This window comes from Panthera pardus, unplaced genomic scaffold (assembly GCF_024362965.1).
Source record: "Panthera pardus isolate Hobbes unplaced genomic scaffold, ASM2436296v1 HiC_scaffold_19, whole genome shotgun sequence".
NCBI lineage: Eukaryota > Metazoa > Chordata > Mammalia > Carnivora > Felidae > Panthera > Panthera pardus.
In genome coordinates, this window is record NW_026526754.1 from 9,362,933 (window position 1) to 9,380,442 (window position 17,510).

The 17,510-nt window shown below is 44.9% G+C and overlaps 2 protein-coding genes across 2 annotated transcripts in view; one reads left to right on the forward strand and one right to left on the reverse strand.

Annotated features, from left to right (window-relative positions):
- Positions 1–517: 517 nt before the first annotated feature.
- On the reverse strand, positions 518–9,699 carry NOB1 (NIN1 (RPN12) binding protein 1 homolog). Its single transcript, XM_019455407.2, has 9 exons — positions 9,567–9,699; positions 9,313–9,445; positions 7,965–8,095; positions 6,227–6,298; positions 5,903–6,031; positions 5,607–5,810; positions 4,968–5,065; positions 2,068–2,212; positions 518–1,275 (listed from the first exon to the last, which is right to left on the reverse strand). Exons 1-9 carry the CDS (start codon positions 9,627–9,629, stop codon positions 1,006–1,008), a joined length of 1,245 nt encoding a protein of 414 aa, XP_019310952.2. The 5' UTR covers positions 9,630–9,699; the 3' UTR covers positions 518–1,005.
- Positions 9,700–14,080: 4,381 nt separating this feature from the next.
- Positions 14,081–17,510, forward strand: part of WWP2 (WW domain containing E3 ubiquitin protein ligase 2) — a 149,877-nt gene continuing 146,447 nt past the window's right edge. The window contains exon 1 of the mRNA XM_019455404.2: positions 14,081–14,188. The gene's annotated coding sequence lies outside the window, so the exon portion shown is untranslated. The remainder of the gene's footprint in view (positions 14,189–17,510) is intronic.

Consider the following 17,510-nt stretch of genomic DNA (forward strand, 5'->3'; position numbering starts at 1 on the left):
AAATGGGTAAGTTAACCATACAAGAAAAAACCTAAGTAAGGAGCTTTTAAAGATAGTACTTTGCACATACACTGTCAATATAAAGAACTTGGAAAACATCTTATATTCAGTACCAAGTATTCAAAGTGAACGTGACTTAGCATGATGCCCTGGGTACCTATTGCTCATGGAACATTCCTGCCCAAAGTGCATCCCCTCAGGCAAATTTAGGAGACAATCTGTCCAACTCAAATGGAGGGACATATTAAAACCTAGTTTGTATTAAAAATGTCAACAACTGGGGAAAAATGATATGGACGATGTAACAATTGGAAAAATGTGAGTTATGTTTCACATCAGTAATAGTAATGTATCAGTGGTAAAGTTCTTGAATTTATGCAAAAGAACATCCTTTCCCTGGGAGATACTCGGTGCACTCGAAGAGCAAAAGTAAACAAGGCAAAGTAAGTGAATGTGGGTGGTAGCTTCTAGCAGCTCACTGTACTGAATTCTCTTGAATGACTACAGTGCTTCTGAGTAAGAGAAAGCTCTTAGTTGTATTGTAGCAAATTTAGTCCATTTTCTTGCAAAAAAATAAATCTAAATGTTTGATACTGGGTATACAGCTTAAGTGTTAGCCTTCAAATTACCTAAGAAGCAAACATTTGGCCTACTTAATCAAAGGCACCAAAGCTTGTAACCATGTTTATTAGAGAAATAATAAACTTGGAAGTTCCTTTCTTTGGAAGTTGAAGATGTGCTCCATGGCACCGGTGCTTGTGTTTTCATCAAACTCCCCTCAGCACAGCAGGAATCCCAGCTCTCCGGATGCTCACAGGCCAAGGGACAGCCCAGTGTCACCACAAACCCGACCCGACCCATCCCCGAAGGTCAGGAAACAACACTGTGTAGGTCAGTCCTGCTGTTTGCATCCAGATGGTTCTGGAGCTGGACAGCCAGGGAAAGAGGCACTCGAGTGCCTCAGCAGCTGCAGCGGCGATCCTGTCTGCCCCAGGAACTTGCACTTCACCTCTTCTTCACAAACTTCTTTCTGGAAGCATTGGGATTTAACCGTCTCCTCCCGGCTCCCAAGGTGCTGTCTCGGATCTGCAGGGTCGCCGACCGGCTGGAGATGTCATTCTCTGCAAAGGGAGATACCCCAGCTATGTAGTCAGGGGCAAACACGTCGGTTTTCTGCCTGGCCTTTCGGGAGAGTCTCAGCTGAGGGAAGCGCTGGTCCTCGGTCAGATGGGGGTTGACGGCGTATTTGCCCCCTTTGGGCATGGGAAGTGAATACTGTGAACAAGAAGAGGAAAAGCCATTAGAAGGACAGGGAACCATATGCAAACACGTCTGATCCTGTTAAGGTCAAGTTTACTGACAGCTCTGGAGTGTACCGTTCACTGCTACTATGTGCTAATAAGCACATGACCTGCATCTTCCCACCTCACCCCGACCTCAACTCCCAGGGGGAAAAACCCAATGCAGTATTTGGACTACATACCCTCCGCTAGTGACAGGAAGAACTGCCTATAAGCACAGAACTCTAGTTAGCAGCTACCATTTTCCTAGTGGTGTGGATTAGTAATTCTGAAACTGTATTTTAGGATTGAGCAAATAAATTATTATACAAAATGGTGTAAGGATAAGAGGGAGGGCTAGAATGAACTCTGTGGGGTTGAAACTGAAGTTTATAAACTTATAATACAGACAGGTAATAGTAAATACTCATGTGTACCTTTATACACATATGCAGACCTACAATCTCTGTCCAGTGTGGGCTGAGAAATCTATGATCCCCTAGCGCAATGAGCCCACCCCGTGCTCGGTCAGCTCTTTGTCTCTAAAAACCACCCTTCAACAATCAGAGTTCCGTAGAGAAATGGCTGACTCTGGAGCAGGGACAGCGTGAGACAAGGGCCAGAACATCTTATGCCAAAAAGTAAGAAAGTGGTGAGAGAATAATTGGGACACTGAAATGCTGAGGTTTTCTTGGTCCTCTCTGTTCACTTGGATCCTCGTGCTTAAGAGGTCTTGGTTTTCCAACCGCAGGCCCTGCTGCTGGGGAGCAGGAGACAGGCCACTCACCCGGAGGCCCCGAGGATTCAGCACCTTGGGGTTGCGGGAAAAGTGCATATGCAGGGTTCCATCGTCGCTGACGGTCACAGACACCTTCTTCAGGGTCTTGTTTCCACAATGTGAACAGAACACTCGGCTCATGTCAGATGTCGTCCTGAAGACATAAAAGGAAAGGCTGCATGCTGAAGCCACAAGCAGCAAACCCCTTCCCCAGAGCACAAGGTGAGTCACAGGGGTCAGAGGAGGAAACAAAAAAACATGGGGCAAAGCTGAGCAGCACCCTACACACCACAGCCCACGGCTGCTTGGCCTCCTGCTGCTGCTGCCAGTAGACTGCTGCTGCACGACCCGAGGAAAAGGGAATGAAAGGACACACGCAGCAAGTAAGTAAACACGGAAAGGGAGCAGAATGTTTTTATGTTTTTACATTAACACTGAAGTCTTACTCAACTGCCAGGCGTTATTCTACAAGTTGAACTTCACAACAATCCTATGAAGTTGACGTTCTCTCCATTTTACAGATGGGGAAACTGAAGCAAGATAAGGAGCTTGCTCAAGGTCAGAGCTAGTAAGTGGCAGATAGTAAGCCAAGGGAACCTGGCTTCACAATCAGTGCTCTTAATATCACCACACTTAGGTTTGTTTGTTCAAGTTTATGTAGAGAGAGAGAGCATGTGAGTTGGGGGAGGGGGCAGAGAAAGGGAATCCCAAGCAGGCCCTGCACCGTGAGCATGGAGCCTGATGTGGGGCTTGAACAAATGAACCTGTGAGATCAGGACCTGATCCCAAACCAAGAGCTGGATCCTTGGGACTGAGACACCCAGGCTCCTATTTTTTAATGTTTATTTTTGAGAGAGAGAATGCATGCAATAGGGGCAGAGATGGAGACAGAGAATCCAAAGCAGGCTCCGCACTAACAGTGCAAAACCAGACGTGGGGCTTGAACCCATGAACTGTGAGACCATGACTTGAGATGAAGTCAGATGCTCGGCAGACTGAAGCACCCAGGCACCCCCACATCAGCGTACTTTGTAAAGGGGTGAGTTGCCGCAGCTCTTTGTACCTTGCCCCGAAGTGTTAGCCTGGGTTTTAAGCCAGGAAGTGGCTCCAGAGGTGCCAACAACGTATTAATGAATTCCACAGGAAACCCTGGAAAGCTGCTACAGTTGGTTAGGTGTGGATGGCAGACCCTGAGGCCCTGCCTCTCCCCTATCCACTCACACCCCAACAGGGGACCTTGGCAAGAGAAGCTGACGCTGTCAAGGACCAGATGGCAGTGCTCGTACCTGTCCTTGAGGAATTCCCCCTCAGTTCCCCAAGGTCAGGAGACAAACTGTGTGACTCTCCTGAGACGCCGAATCCTTTACCTGCAAGTCTCCGAGAGTAAACCAAGTACCTCTCAACAGGTGCTGGGAACTAATTATTCTGAGTAAGAAACTATCCAGTCACTGGGGCTAACCTCACAGGAATGGAGAACATTTCTAAAAGCTGCTAAGAATTCACCTGGAGGAACATGGGGTTTTGTAACAAAGGGCAATGGGGGAAATAAGGTTTCATGAAGCAACGAGCTTTACCCTGTCCTGAGCCTGGTACGTCTTCAAACTAAAGATTCAGAAGAATACACAAGCAGCTTTGAGGAGTAGCTCACCACGCCATAGGCAAGCCTACACACAGTGGTGGCAGGGCAGGGCCCCTAAGCCATGAGTTTTGAAGCCTGCAGGCGAGCAAGGGTCTCTCCAGGTAACTTTACTCTCAGCAGAACAGCACTAGGGACCCAATGAGACACCCTGCTGCTTCAGAAACCTTCCATGCAGGCCTCAGCACTGAAGGGCTCCACCAGATGATGGCCACCAAATCTAAGTGAATCTATGAAAGGGCTGTAAGAAACCATAGTGTAAGATCCCAGGGCCACACTTCACCAGCAAGGCTGCAGTACAGTCTCTTCCACTCCAACCAGGTCTCTGGGATCCTGAGAGAGAACACTGGCCACCCCACCACCCCCAAGAGCCAAATCAAGAGCCAGAAAAGAAATGGAGAGAAGAGCATGGCCAGTGAACTAACAGCTCACCCGAGTGACTGAGTGGACTTGCTCATACGTTCTAGATACCACACTCTTACATGACAATCAGCTTTTTCAATGTTATGTAAGAATCTGAAGCATCAACTTTTACAAAGCTAGTGTGAGATAAAACCTGAATCTGAACCTGTATAATCTTAGTCTATTCCCTTTTTAAAAACAGAATATCTAAAGTAGACCAAAAAGTACAATGACCCCCCCCCCCCATGTACCCGTCACCTAGCTTCAACAACTATCAGTTCATGGCCATCCTGTCCCATTCTACCCCCAGCCACTCTTCCACTTGTGTATTATTTTAAGGCAAATCCCAAACATCATTCCATCTATAAACATTTTAGTACTTATTATAAAAGGAGAGCTCTTTGCTCCAGAATCCACACCCTTAATCCTATGACTAAGATATTAAAATGGGAGGTCACAGGTGCCCTCTGTCCCATGGGTGCTCTGATGGAGACTGAACCAAGCCCACATAGGAATGACAAGGTAGAGAGCCCACATAGGAATGACAAGGTAGAGGAAAAACCTATACACAAGGGTGTCCTTCAGAAAATCAGGAGAAAGGACAGGAAGAGGGGTGCTTGGATGGCTTAGTAGGTTAAGCATCCGACCCTTCATTTCAGCTCAGGTCATGATCTTGCGGCTGTGCGAAGGAGTGCCAAGTCAGCACTGAGCCTGGAGCCTGCCTGGAAGTCTCTCTCTCCGCCCCGCCCCCACTCACGTAGGTACACACCTGTGTGCGTGTTCTCTGTCTCAAATGTTAGAAAAAAAGAAAAAAAAAAAAGGGCAGGAAGAAAAGAGTTCAGGCAGTGGGTCCAGGTTCTCAGCTACGTACTTGAAACAGCCATGGCAGCGTAAGATGTAGCTCCGGGCCTCGCGGACCAGCATGCCGTTCACCGCCAGCACGTGCAGCCCCATCTGAAGCAGGACGTTCTGCAACCAACAAGTTAGAGCAGCACTCAACTCTGCAAAGCCAAATTTTCTTTTAACTTGTGTATAATGACAGTTACAGTCTGGTTTGGTTCACAAAGGGCTTTTGCTAAGGAACGGCAAGCTTAGAATGCCTCTCAAGACATATAAACTAGGACAAAGATTTAGATTTCTCTTGTACGTCAATGGCCCCTCATTAGCAATCGCTCTTAACAGAGGCATTTATCTTGTCAAAGGCAAATATGCTCTTCTCATAGCTGGAAATCTCTTTTTCCAAGTACCTAACTGAATGTGTAATATTTAACATACTGGAAGAGAGCCATCAACATATCATGAATAGTAAACACTAAAAAAACTTTGTTGTTATATTGATTCTCTAGCCTCCAAACAAAACTAAATAATTAAAGAGCACAGGTAACGTTTCTAGAACCAGGAAAAGAAGCATTACAGACTAGATGTGTACATGTCCCCGAACCTCCAGAGACCCCTGCCCAAATCAGGTTATGCAGTAAAGCCTGGGGCCAGCCAACGCCCATCCACCCACCTGCATGGCAAAGTCTGTAGTGACACAGCCGACCCGCACGTCCTTGGGGACGGCACACTGCTCCAACTCCCGCTGGATCTGCTTGATGTTGCTGGGAGTTATCCATCCACCCCCATCGTCATCACTGTCCTCGTCTTTCCTTTCTTCAAATCCATTCTCTTCCTCCTCGTCCTCCTCACTCGGAACGTCATCACCTTTGTCAATCTGAAACAAAAGAATTCACAAATTCCCAGTTCAAGGGAGCAGCAGGGAGGAGTTGGCAGGTTGTCATCAGAGATCATAAATCGGGGCCTTACCAGGAGCTCCTGCAGTTCACGATCGATATTAGGCAAAGGGTTTCTCCAGAACATGAAGGAACTGAATTCCAGGTTCTCTGGCTCACCGGCTGTGTGTCCATGTTGGAGTGTTTCTCGTGGGGGTTTAGGCTGAGGTTAAAAGAGTAATAATGTTAAAACCTGAAAACTGAGAAGTTTACACATGAAATGACAGATGACTCAAGTCAGATTAGGCAGGGCTGGACAAACCAGGATATTAGTCTAGGGAAGTCTGGCTCACTTGTAAATGATTTGTGGAGATAGGACATGTAGAAGAGGGCACGAAAAGGTGGCCTAAGGAATCACCTTTGAGGGCAGATGGAAACCAGAAATGTGTAGAGGAGTTTCTGGGTGCTGACTCGATGAGCTCACTTTAACCTTTAAAAAGAAAAGAAAGTAAGTGACAGCTCTAAGCAGAGAAATACAGTTTGAAAATTCAACATGGAAGAAAAGGTAAAATAAACAGAGAACAAAATATTTTCCCCATAATTATTGAAAAATCGGAAAACATAATAATTATTCAAGGATCCCACTAGTACCAAATAATCATTTTAGAACATTTTTATTCTTATAAAAAGAGCTGTAATGAACACCATTATTTAAAAAAAACTTCCATGTATCTTTAGTTATATACTTACGAGAAATGCCTAAGAGTAGAATTGCTGGGTCAAAATATACTGTTTTATTTTTTTAAAGATACACTGTTTTAAAGCTTCTGATACAAAATATCTAACTCTTGGGGCACCTGGCTGGCTCAGTCAGCAGAGCATGAGACTTGATCTCAGGGCTGTGAGTTCAAGCCCCACATTGGGCACAGAGCTTACTTAAAAAAAAAAAACAAAAAAAAAAAACCTCTAACTCCTGCTGAAGGTTGCAGGAAAAGAGCAATTTTATGAATCATGAATTGATGGATGCCAAATGGAAACCCGGCTAACACATCACACTGTGCTCAGTTACAAAGTCAAGCTTTATGTAAAACTATTCCCTTCACCCCCATCTTCCCCAAACATCCTGGTGACACACACAAATCTGTTTTACACATCATTTTTAGACTTTGGATTAGAGGACTCTACACCTGGTTGAAAACAAGTGACGACAGTTCTAACTAGTACAGTAATAGGAGTTCAAAGCACCTCTGATGATTTTAGGCACAGAATACCAAGAAATTCTTAGGGGTGCCTGCTGGCTCAGTTGGTGGAGCATGTGACTCTTGATATCAGGGTCGTGAGTTCGAGCCCCACGTTGGGAAGAGAGTTTACTTAAAAATTAAAAAACAAAAAACAATTCGTAGTCAACACTACATGAAATTAATTATTATAGTATTATTTAGCTTCTAAAATCTTCTGGTCTGGGAAGAGCAAATAGGGCCCAGGCACAAATCCATTAGTCTCTTCAACCTTAACCAATGCAAGTAAGTCCCTAAAAGCACAACAGGAACCTAGAATTTGAAGGTGGCAAGAGCTTTAAAAAAAAAAAAAAAAAAAAAAAAAAAAGGCAAGCACACTAGTTCCTTCTTGCTTCTGGAAAGACATCTATTTAAAACAACAGCAAGAATACAGTTGATTTTTACTCTATTTATGCATTTTTCAAATTTAACCATCCCTCACTAAAAACTACAGGTAAAAGAGACTGAGACAGATTTGCTAACTGTAATATAGGAATCTTATTTGGATCCTAAGCCAAACAAACTTTGAAAAAAAATTATAAAATAATTGGGAAATGTAAACACTATTAATTTCGTGTAGATGTAAGGATTTTGTAGGGTTTTTTTGTTTTTGTTTCTTTGTTTTTAAATAGACACACTTTATCTTTAAAGACACACCGTGAAATGTCTATTGATGAAATACAATGTCTGAGTTCAAAATACTCAGGCCTGGGGGTCAGTAGAAATGAAATCTGATAGATCATGACTTGGTTAAGTGCAGAGACAACTGATGGGGACACTGGGTCCACCATACTATTCCCTCTACTTCTGTTATATGGGATAGTTCCCAGAATAAAATTTAAAATAAAAGGAATAAAACCAATAATCCTTCTGATTTACCTTTTCTGGTTCTTGTTTTAGGTGAGATACCCCAACAAATTCTGCTTCTAACTGATAGGTGAGTGCCAGCACTTGGATATCTGTGGCAGAAAGGCTGGGATAGTCTCCCGTTTTCTTTGAAAACTCAGTCACTGTAAAGAGAGTCCCAACTTGCATTAGAAGCAACAAGCCATATGACCTTGAATAACCATACTGAAAGTAAGAAAAGAACTCAGAATCAGCATCCCAAGGAAACCCTCTGAGTACTTGCATCCATTTTCTTGTCTTATTCTACTCATTGTTGAGACATGTGTTCTCTATCACTAAAATTCATGCCAGTTAGATTTACTGTGACATCCTTATCTCATGCAGATGAAGGAACAGGAGAACAAAGTTAACACGAAGTCACTGAAAGCATAATGTTTGTAAATGATGAGAGTTCCTTCTCTAAACTTTATTATGTTGGAAGAGAGGATCTCTTCACTCTCAGCTCAAAAATTCTTTGATTCTAACAATCCAGATTAATAGAGCAGGCATTCACATTCCAAAATGGGATGAAAAATTAATTCAATCAACAACTGTTGTGGCCTATGAGGACACAAAATTATTGGACTGCTTTGTGACAACTCTGCTTTATAACAATACTGCTCATGTTTCCTAAAAAGCAGGTATTAATAGCTAAAACTTACTGGGTACCTACTATGTAAGAGGCACTCTGCTAAAAGCTTTTCATTTCATTCTTAAGCGAAATCCTATGAAGTACTTCCTCGGAAAGACTAAGTAACTTACAAGGATTCCTATTTTGGGGGGCGTCTGGGTGGCTCAGTCCTTAAGCCTGAGACTTTGGCTCAGGTCATGATCTCACGGTTGGTGAGTTGGAGCCCCAGCCCGCACAGTCTCTGTGCTAACAGTTCAGAGCCTGAAGCCTCTTTCAGATTCTGTGGCTCCCTCTCTCTGCCCCTCCCCCACGTGTGCTCTCCCAAAAATGAATGTTACAAAAATTTAAAGATTCTGATTTTTTAATCCAAACAAATCTGAATGTTTACAAAGCGTCAGATATGAAGTGACATATTCCTCACTGAATGCTCCCAGCACCCTCTGAGGTTGGTGCTATTATTTTCCCCATTTTACAGAGCAAGCAACTGAGGCCTAGATAGTCTGAGTGATACTAAGAGGTATATACCTAGAAACTGGCAAGGCCTGACTGACTCTTGACCCAGAGAACCGCTCTCCCCCCATAATCCCCCCAAAAGTGCAATTTCTGAAGCAAATGCTGATAAAACAGCCAGAGCTCAACTGACACCTGAGTCGGTCCAGAATGTAGAGTGGGACCCAGCTTCGCTATCAACAGCGGGGCAGAGGCACTCACCCAGCCGCACGTATTCCGGGAAGGGCTCCTTGAAACGCAGCTCGTAGGGCAAGACGGCGAGCCGCCTGCGTGTGGCCTTGTCCCGAATCTCGTTCACCACATCCCGAATAGTGTAGATGTTCTTCCCGATGTCCTGCGGAGAGACCCGCCCAGCTCGCACGCGTCCACACCACGCAACGCGTCGCCCGGGTTCCCGCACTACTTTAGGGGCCGCCAGCCCAAAACCCCTTCGTCTCCGCTGTACCTCCCTGTACCTGCAGAGCCGCGTCGCGAAGGAAGGCCCCGGCGTCGGCCACAACGTGCTCCACGGGCGCCATTTTGACCGAAGGCGGCCTCAGCGCGCCTGCGCACGGAGCCTGCTCCACCCCTACATCCGTCAGGGCCTCTGGGAGCCCGGGGGAGCGGTTATGATTTAGCGGCGCCTCCTGGCTGCGGCATAGGAATACCCTGAGCTCAAGGCTACCCGCACGCAGGCGCGACGTCGCCAGCGGCCCAGCCAGGTGTGGGCGGGGTCGAACTTCGAGAGACCCCCTCCCCCCCCCCCCCGCCCTACTCCTCAGGAGATAGGTTTCTGCGTCCCCCCTTTAGCGCCTCCTTTACTCTTAAGTGGAAAACCTGTATATAGTCTCGTTGTTACAAGTAAATCAATACAGATAAACTACAGATTATTTAATGATCACAACAAGCCCAAGAGATAGGTACTATTTTACGGCTAGTCCCACCTAACAAGTCTAGTATTTGGTAACACCCGGGACTGACTCTCGATCTCAGGGTTCTGGGCGTGGAGGCTACTTACCAAAAAACAAACGGATGAAAAACTACCACCACAACAAAAAGAACACCTGGACAAACCGACCCTGAGCCACTTTCTTATCCATTATGCTCTACTGACTGCTACTTACCTACCCCTGCTTCATTAGAGGGGTCTTTGCTGTCCTTGCCCACTTCCCTAAGTAAGGCTTGTAATTTACTAGCGAAAAATTCCTTGCTGGATAGAACTGAAAGGAAGTATTAGATGACTTCTAAATTCCTTTTTAAATCGGAGATTGCATAATTATGATATCTGGCCTGTTATAAATTCATGCTGGAGAATTTTGGCAGAATGTTGAAGTGGGTTTTCTGTCATTCATCTTCAGCGACATTGATTTATTCTAAGCTTTCTCTGTCAAGTCTTAAGTCTTATTCCTGTTTTATAATTTATGCATCCTACCTCCGAAAATCCTTCAGTGCCCTGGAGGTCCCCTTCCGCAGGTGCCCAAATCCTCTTTCTTTCCCCAAACATCTGTCTCAGTTTTTCTTACCATAAGTTCTCTTCAGTCTCCAGAGCCAGTGGCTTTTGTCCTACTTGTCCTGCCTGAAATGACATGGTGGAAGGCTGTTTCTAATGTTCATAAAAAATTTTTGGTTTTATTTCTCAGCTTTCTGTTTCTCTGCAGAATTTGACATCGCTGACCATCTTCTCTTTCTGAATTGTCTCTTCTTCCCTGACTTTGGTGATACTTCAGTATCCTAGAGTTCCTTTGAATACTCTTGGCAGTGTCTCACAGACTTTTTGTCTGTCTTTGCTCGTTTTGTTTTCTTCCAGAAAATTGTGCTGACCAATCATTACTTACTTAGTCTCTAAGAAGCAGGTCAGTGGACCCCTCTATAAAGCAGTCTCTGATCACTCAGATCAGATTTTTCCCCAAGGACAGATTTGAGCTTTTCTTTATGATCACACTTAAGACATTTTTTATTTTTTAATTTTGTTTAATGTTTATTCATTTTTTGAGAGAAAGAGAGAGTGACAGAGTGCAAGTAGGGGAGCAGCAGAGTGGGAGGGAGACATAGAATCCAAAGCAGGCTCCAGGCTCTGAACTGTCAGCACAGAGCCTGACACAGGGCTTGAACCCGCTAGGCAAGAAATCGTGACCTGAGCCAAAGTCAGCTGCTTAACTAATGGAGCCACCTGGGCACCCTTATACTTCAGGACATTTTAGTTCTGTTGTTCCATAAGCAGTTATTATTCCTCCTTTGCACTATAATTAATTGGGTGTCTTTTTAATGTAGGTTGGAAGTCAGGGACTGTGTTTTGGGGTCTTTTTCCTCAAATGACCATTTCAATTTAATTTGTAACTTTTGAGGGACACTTTTATGAAAACATTTCAGAATTTACTGTATGTGTTTTCAAAAAAATATCCTATACTGTAGGATCTACAGCAATGTGTTCAACAGCTCAATAAATGTTGATGAAATCTATTCATTCAGCAGTTTAAAGAGACCTTCTGTGGGCCGAGCACTGCTTTAGGAGCTGGGAGATGGCTCCTATCTTCACAATTCTTGTAGTAGGAAACATGGTACATACACATATATGCATATATTCATATATGTCAGATAGTGATAAGTATGTAGAAATATGAAGAAAAAAATAAAGCAGGAAGGAGGCTGGTAGGAGGGGGAGTAAGAGATGGGTTGCATATTTAAATAGGGTGATCAGGAAAGGCTTCACTGTGATAGTTGAGCAAACATTTGATGAGAGATGAAGGGGTCAGCTATCTGACTACCAGGGGAAAGAGCTTTCCAGGCAAAGGGAAAATCCAGTCCTGAAGCCCCAAGCCAGAGTGGGTGAAGCAGAGTACCGAGGGGAAGAGTAATTGGAGATGAGGTGAGGAGGGATCATGTAAGGCCCCATAGATCACCATACACTCATTAGGTTTTACTCCTTTATTTAATTAAAAAAAAATTTTTTTTTAACATTTGTTTATTTTTGAGACAGAAAGAGACAGAGCATGAGCAGAGGAGGGTCAGAGAGAGAGGGAGACACAGAATCCGAAACAGGTTCCAGGTTCTGAGCTGTCAGCCCAGAGCCCGATGCGGGGCTCAAACTCACGGACCGAGAGATCATGACCTGAGCCGAAGTCGGATGCCCAACCGACTGAGCCACCCAGGCGCCCCAGGTTTTACTCCTTTAATGCACAATCGTGAGCATGCTTGCCTGGTCTTTTCTTTTAGTGAACATCTACTTAAATACCACCAAGTCAAGGAATCCTTTCCCAATTCCTCTGGAATGGAATTAGTATAACTCCCTTCAGTGGAACTAGAGAAGTTTTAAATAGTTTTATAAATAGTTTTAATAGGAATTAATGTAGGGCTCAAGATAGGATGAGAGTGTTGGGGAACAAGAAGCCAGAGGCACCCTAAGAATGTCCTGAAGGAAAGGGAGAGAGCACCAAGAAACTGAAAGCAGTTTCGTTCCCAGGACAGAAGGTGGCCAGGACTGCTCGTTCTCTCCAGAAGGACATGATACAGGCGCCAGGCCTGGGATAAGAATGTTTTGTCTGGCACCAGATGTACTCATGACCCGGTATGGAATACACTGCAGGTGCAGGACCTGTCAGGATGTCAAATGCTACATTGTATGTGCTTGCTGTTATCAGACAATTTGCAAAAACAAAAGAGGCTTGAGCCAGGGGACCGATGCTTTGGCTCCCGGAGAGTGTCAGCCCCCTGCTTTCCAATTCTCTCATCATCGCACCTTTAGAACCGTGTCTCTACAAGAGAGGGCTGTATCTCCTTGAAATGCCATCTCCTGGATTTGGAATGGGAATAGGAACAGTAGAGACTAAGTACTCAACGAATTTAATTTGCATGCATAATAGGATCCATCTAAACTCAAAAACTCCAAAATAACAGGATAGTTTGTAGTGCTTAAGGCTAATTATGTGATTAGTATTTCATTTATTTATTTAAAGGTTTTTTTTTTAAGTTTATACACTTTGAGAGAGACAGAGACAGAGTGAATGAGGGAGGGGCAGAGAGCGAGGGAGAGGGAGGGAGAGGGAGAGAGAGAGAGAGAGAGAGAGAGAGAGAGAGAGAGAATCTCAAGCAGGCTCTGTACTGCCTGATGTGGAGCTGGAACTCACGAAACTCTAAGATCATGACCTGAACTGAAATCAAGAGTCAGACACTTAACGGACTGAGCCACCCAGGCACTCCAAATAGTATTAATTTTAAATAAAGTGATTAAAAGTGAAGAATTAGAGTCTTCGTTGAACTGTCAAAGCTGAAGCTCCATACTATTATTACAGACTGTTGATTTGAAATGTTCTTTATAATTAATAACATTCTATCTGCTTTGTAGATTAAGGAAACGGGGGTTGGTTTGGTGTGGTGAGGCACTTTATGGACCCAGCCTGGGGTTTTTGAAGCTTTCCTACCTTTGCTTTATGTCACAAAAACAGATGCTCCATAAAGACTACTTCTGTGTTTCTAGAGTCCAGAATGGTGCCTGGTACCTGGTACCTGGTAGGCATAGGGTTGCCAGATACAGCAAGTAAAAATGCAAAATGCCCAACTAAAATTTTCAGACAAAAAACACTTTTTTTTAGTATAAATATGTCCCGTGGACATATTTATATAATGTATAAATATGTCCCGTGGAGTATTTAGGGGATATCTATATATTGCATAGCAGTTTATCTGAAATTCAAATTTAACTGGGCGTCTGTATTTACTGCGTAACCTTAAGGAGCTCAGTAAATATTTGTTGACTTGATTGGCCTCCTCTCACCTGTAAAATGGAACTAATGACAGACCCGCCTCCGAGGTTGACGGGAGTGAATGAAGCGCCTGGCACACAGTGAGCCTTCAACTTATTTGCTTGCTCCGGGATCAGCTAGCGAGTGGAAAGCCCTTCCACTTTCCAACACAGGAATGGTAAGAAGGCCGACTCCGGGACAAATGTACCCAGGCCCTGCCTAGGTTGCCCACACCTGCAGCTCTGGCCAGCCTCTTCCGGGTCAGGTGACCGCGCGCGGTCACGTGACCCGGCCCGAGTGCGGGCGGTGGAAGGCGGAAGTGGGAGCGGAGTTGGGCGCCGCTTCTGTGGCCGCGGCAGGTAGCGAGCGCCGGCGCGATGGGCGCGGGGGGCTCGGCGCGCGGGCGGGCCGGGGGCGCGGGGTGGGCGGCGGGCGGCGGGCCGCGCGTGGTGGGCCGGGCGGTGCAGCCCGGGCGCCGGGGGGCGGCGGCTTCCTGTGGGAGGGGCCTGGCGCGGCGGTTCCGGCCTCCGAGGAGGGGTGTCCCGGCTCCCGCCCGAGCGGGGTGGGCGCACGGCGGGCCGCGCGCGGGGGTTCTTAGAAGTGGACGCGGAGGCGGCCAGGGTTGCGGCGGGCGTCAGGTCCTGCCGGAAGGGGGAAAGGAGCTTTGGTGCCAGGGATGAAGAGGCGTGACCTTTGTGGAGGGATCGGGACTGGAGGAAGGGGCGACTTGGGACCGAGCTGGAAGGGGGCTCCTGAGAATATGACAAGGAGGGAAAGGAGAAATCAGGAAGAAGATGCGGTGTGAACCCCATCTGAGAGTCTCTTCCTTCCTACTTCTTTGGGAATGGTTGTTACACCAGACTTTGATTTGGGTCCCATTCAGTTTTTGAACTTCAGGAAGGATCACAGAATCTTGATCATTTTGCTTTCGTCACACCCACTTTGTCCTGGTTGGGTAGGGTTCCACTTCTTGGGAACCTAGCCCTTCAGATCATCTTTCTTTGAGTTTTTCCCAGATCTGATCAACTTCGAGGCTTAAAAAAGGAGTGTGGGCACTTTACTCTGGCCATAAAATGGCTTTTAGCCTAAATTGTTGACCACGACCTAGCCCAGCATTACCTCAGCAACACTGCAGAAATCTTGGACACAGTGTCTCTACTGCTTTATGACTTTTCCTCTTTCTTCAATTTAAATTGTTCAGTTTCCCTTACCCTATGATTGCTTATCTTGACACACTGTAAGTAGGTAGGGTAACTGAGAGGTCTGGGTTGTGTTCCTTAGAATTGTGACCTGGATCATTATTTCAGTATTAAATACCTGTGTTAAAGCTGCTCATCCTTTTTTTCTGCATGCTTACTAAAATTTGCCGAAGTGAAATGAATTTCATGGATGTGATATAACTGGAGTGAATGTTCAAACTGGACAGTCACAGGAGCCAGAGTCGTTTTGGATTACAAGTAGGGGGAAAAAATGACTATGCTTCACAGTTAAAGGGGTGCCTGGGTGACTCCATTGAGTGCCCGACTTCAGCTCAGGTCACAATCTTAGAGTTCTGAGTTCAAGCCTCCATCTGGCTCTCTGCTGTCAGCGCAGAGCCTGCTTTGGACCCTCTGGCTGTCTCTCTGCCTTTACCCTGCTAGCGCTCTCACTCTCTCTCTCAAAAATAAGTAAACATTTACAAAATTATAAAAAAACAAAAAACGTGAGTTAAAGTTATTGAAGTATTTGACAAACATTTAAAAACTAACTTCTGTAGCAGCCTTTTGGGTTATGTTGGGAAGGTATTATTCCCATTTCATAATGAGCAAACAGACCTAAGAGAGAGTGGCTTGATTTTTAAAAACAATTTATTGTTTTCTTGTTTCCTTGTCTCTTTCTTCCTCCTAGACTGCACATCCTTCAAGGGTAGGGTTCATATCTTGTTTGGCTGCTACCCTAGTACCTGTAGTCACTTGGTAAACGTTTGGTGAATGCATGACTTTCTAAAGGTCACGTAGCTATAAGCGGAGGACAAGGCTTTTGAACTTGAGACCTAGCTCTTGTCAGACTGCCTTGCCATTTTTTGTATTATTGGTCCATGTGGAAATGATAGGCATAGGAGAAAAGCTTGGGTTGGCTTCTTAGTCTCTTTTACTTAATGATGACTTTCTCAGTTACAGACAGCTTATATCAACATCTCATTTAATTTTCACCATGATCCTGTGAAGGGCAGTATTATCCCTGTTCCACAGATGAAGAAACAGTTTTGGTGGAGTCCATACTTTAGATTCATCCCAGACTAGTGAATGAATGACTGAGCAGGGACTGAAGCCCAGGCCTTTTAGCTTTAGACCCATTCTCTCTCATTTATAGAAGCAATATAAAGTTGTATTTTAAAAGTATTTTTTCAAGCGTAAAAAGTATAATATTTTAAGGAAAAAATAATATATATATCACACCAAAGATTGTGAATGTAGAATGCAGTTGACGTTTAAAAAACTACTATGCCCTAGATGCCTCTTCCTGGGAAAACAGTCTTTCATTCAAGGAATATGTGTGAGTGCTGCTCTGGGCCAGGCACTGTGCTACAGTTGTACTGTCCAATATAGTTGAGTACTAGAGAGATGCTATGAGTACAAAATACACACCAGATTTTCAAGAGTCAGTATGAAAAAAAAGGGTAAAAGATGTCATTGATTTTTTTTTTTAATGTTATAACAAGCATACTATTAATATAGTATCAATATGTACTATATGCAAAAACATTTTAAGTTTATTGGGTTAAATATAATAATGTAATTGGATTAATTTCACCTGTTTCTTTTTCTTTTTTTTAATGTTTATTCTTGAGAGAGAGAGAGAGAGAGAGACAGAGCATGAGTGGGGGAGGGGCAGAGAGAGAGGGAGACACAATCTGAAGCAGGCTCCAGGCTCTGAGCTGTCAGCACAGAGCCCAATGTGGGGCTGGAACTCACAAGCCATGAGATCATGGTCTGGGCTGAAGTTGGACGCTCAACCGACTGAGCCACCCAGGTGCCCCTCACCTGTTTCTTCTTACTTTTTAAAATGTGTTTCCTTGTGGGTCACCTGGATGGCTCAGTTGGTCTCACAGTTTGTGGGTTCAAGCCCCGTGTCGGGCTCTCTGCTGTAAGCGCAGAGCCTGCTTCGGATCCTCTGTCTCCCTCTCTTTCTGCACCTCCCCTGTGCTCTCTTGCTGTTTGTCTCTCTCTCTCAAAAGTAAATAAAAACGAAAAAAAAAAAAAACACCTTAAAAATGTGTTTTCTTGAAAATTAAAGATTATATTGGACAGTGCTATTCTAAACACTGGGAATATAATACACAAGAAAAGCAAAAATCTCTGCCCTTGTGGATCTCACATTTTAGTGGGGCAAGGAGCAATAAACAAGATAACCACATGAAGTGCATATTATATTGTAATGAAGGAGGGAAGTGGCATGTGGTGTGGAGTGTTGGCTGGGGTTGCAGTTTCCCTTAGAGTCTTTAGAGAGAAGCCTTCCTGGGAAGGTGACTGTTGAGTAACGATCTGAAGGAGCTGAGGGTGGGAGCTGTGTCAGTGCTTCAGGCAGAGTTGAGTAGCCCTAAGAAGGAGCACCGCCGGTAGGTTTGTGGGCCAGCTAGGAGGCTACGGTGGCTGGAGGGGTGTGGGTGAGGGGGAGTAGAAGAGTGAGGTCAAAGAGGTG

What these genes read in the sequence shown, in the direction of transcription:
- NOB1 (XM_019455407.2), bottom strand. Translation starts at nt 9,629, where the DNA reads ATGGCGCCCGTGGAGCACGTTGTGGCCGACGCCGGGGCCTTCCTTCGC. An exon ending in GTGAACTGCAGGAGCTCCTG is followed by an intron (nt 5,811 to 5,902) that starts GTAAGGCCCCGA and finishes CTTTTGTTTCAG; the next exon opens with ATTGACAAAGGTGATGACGT. An exon ending in TGAATCCTCGGGGCCTCCGG is followed by an intron (nt 1,276 to 2,067) that starts GTGAGTGGCCTG and finishes TCTTGTTCACAG; the next exon opens with TATTCACTTCCCATGCCCAA.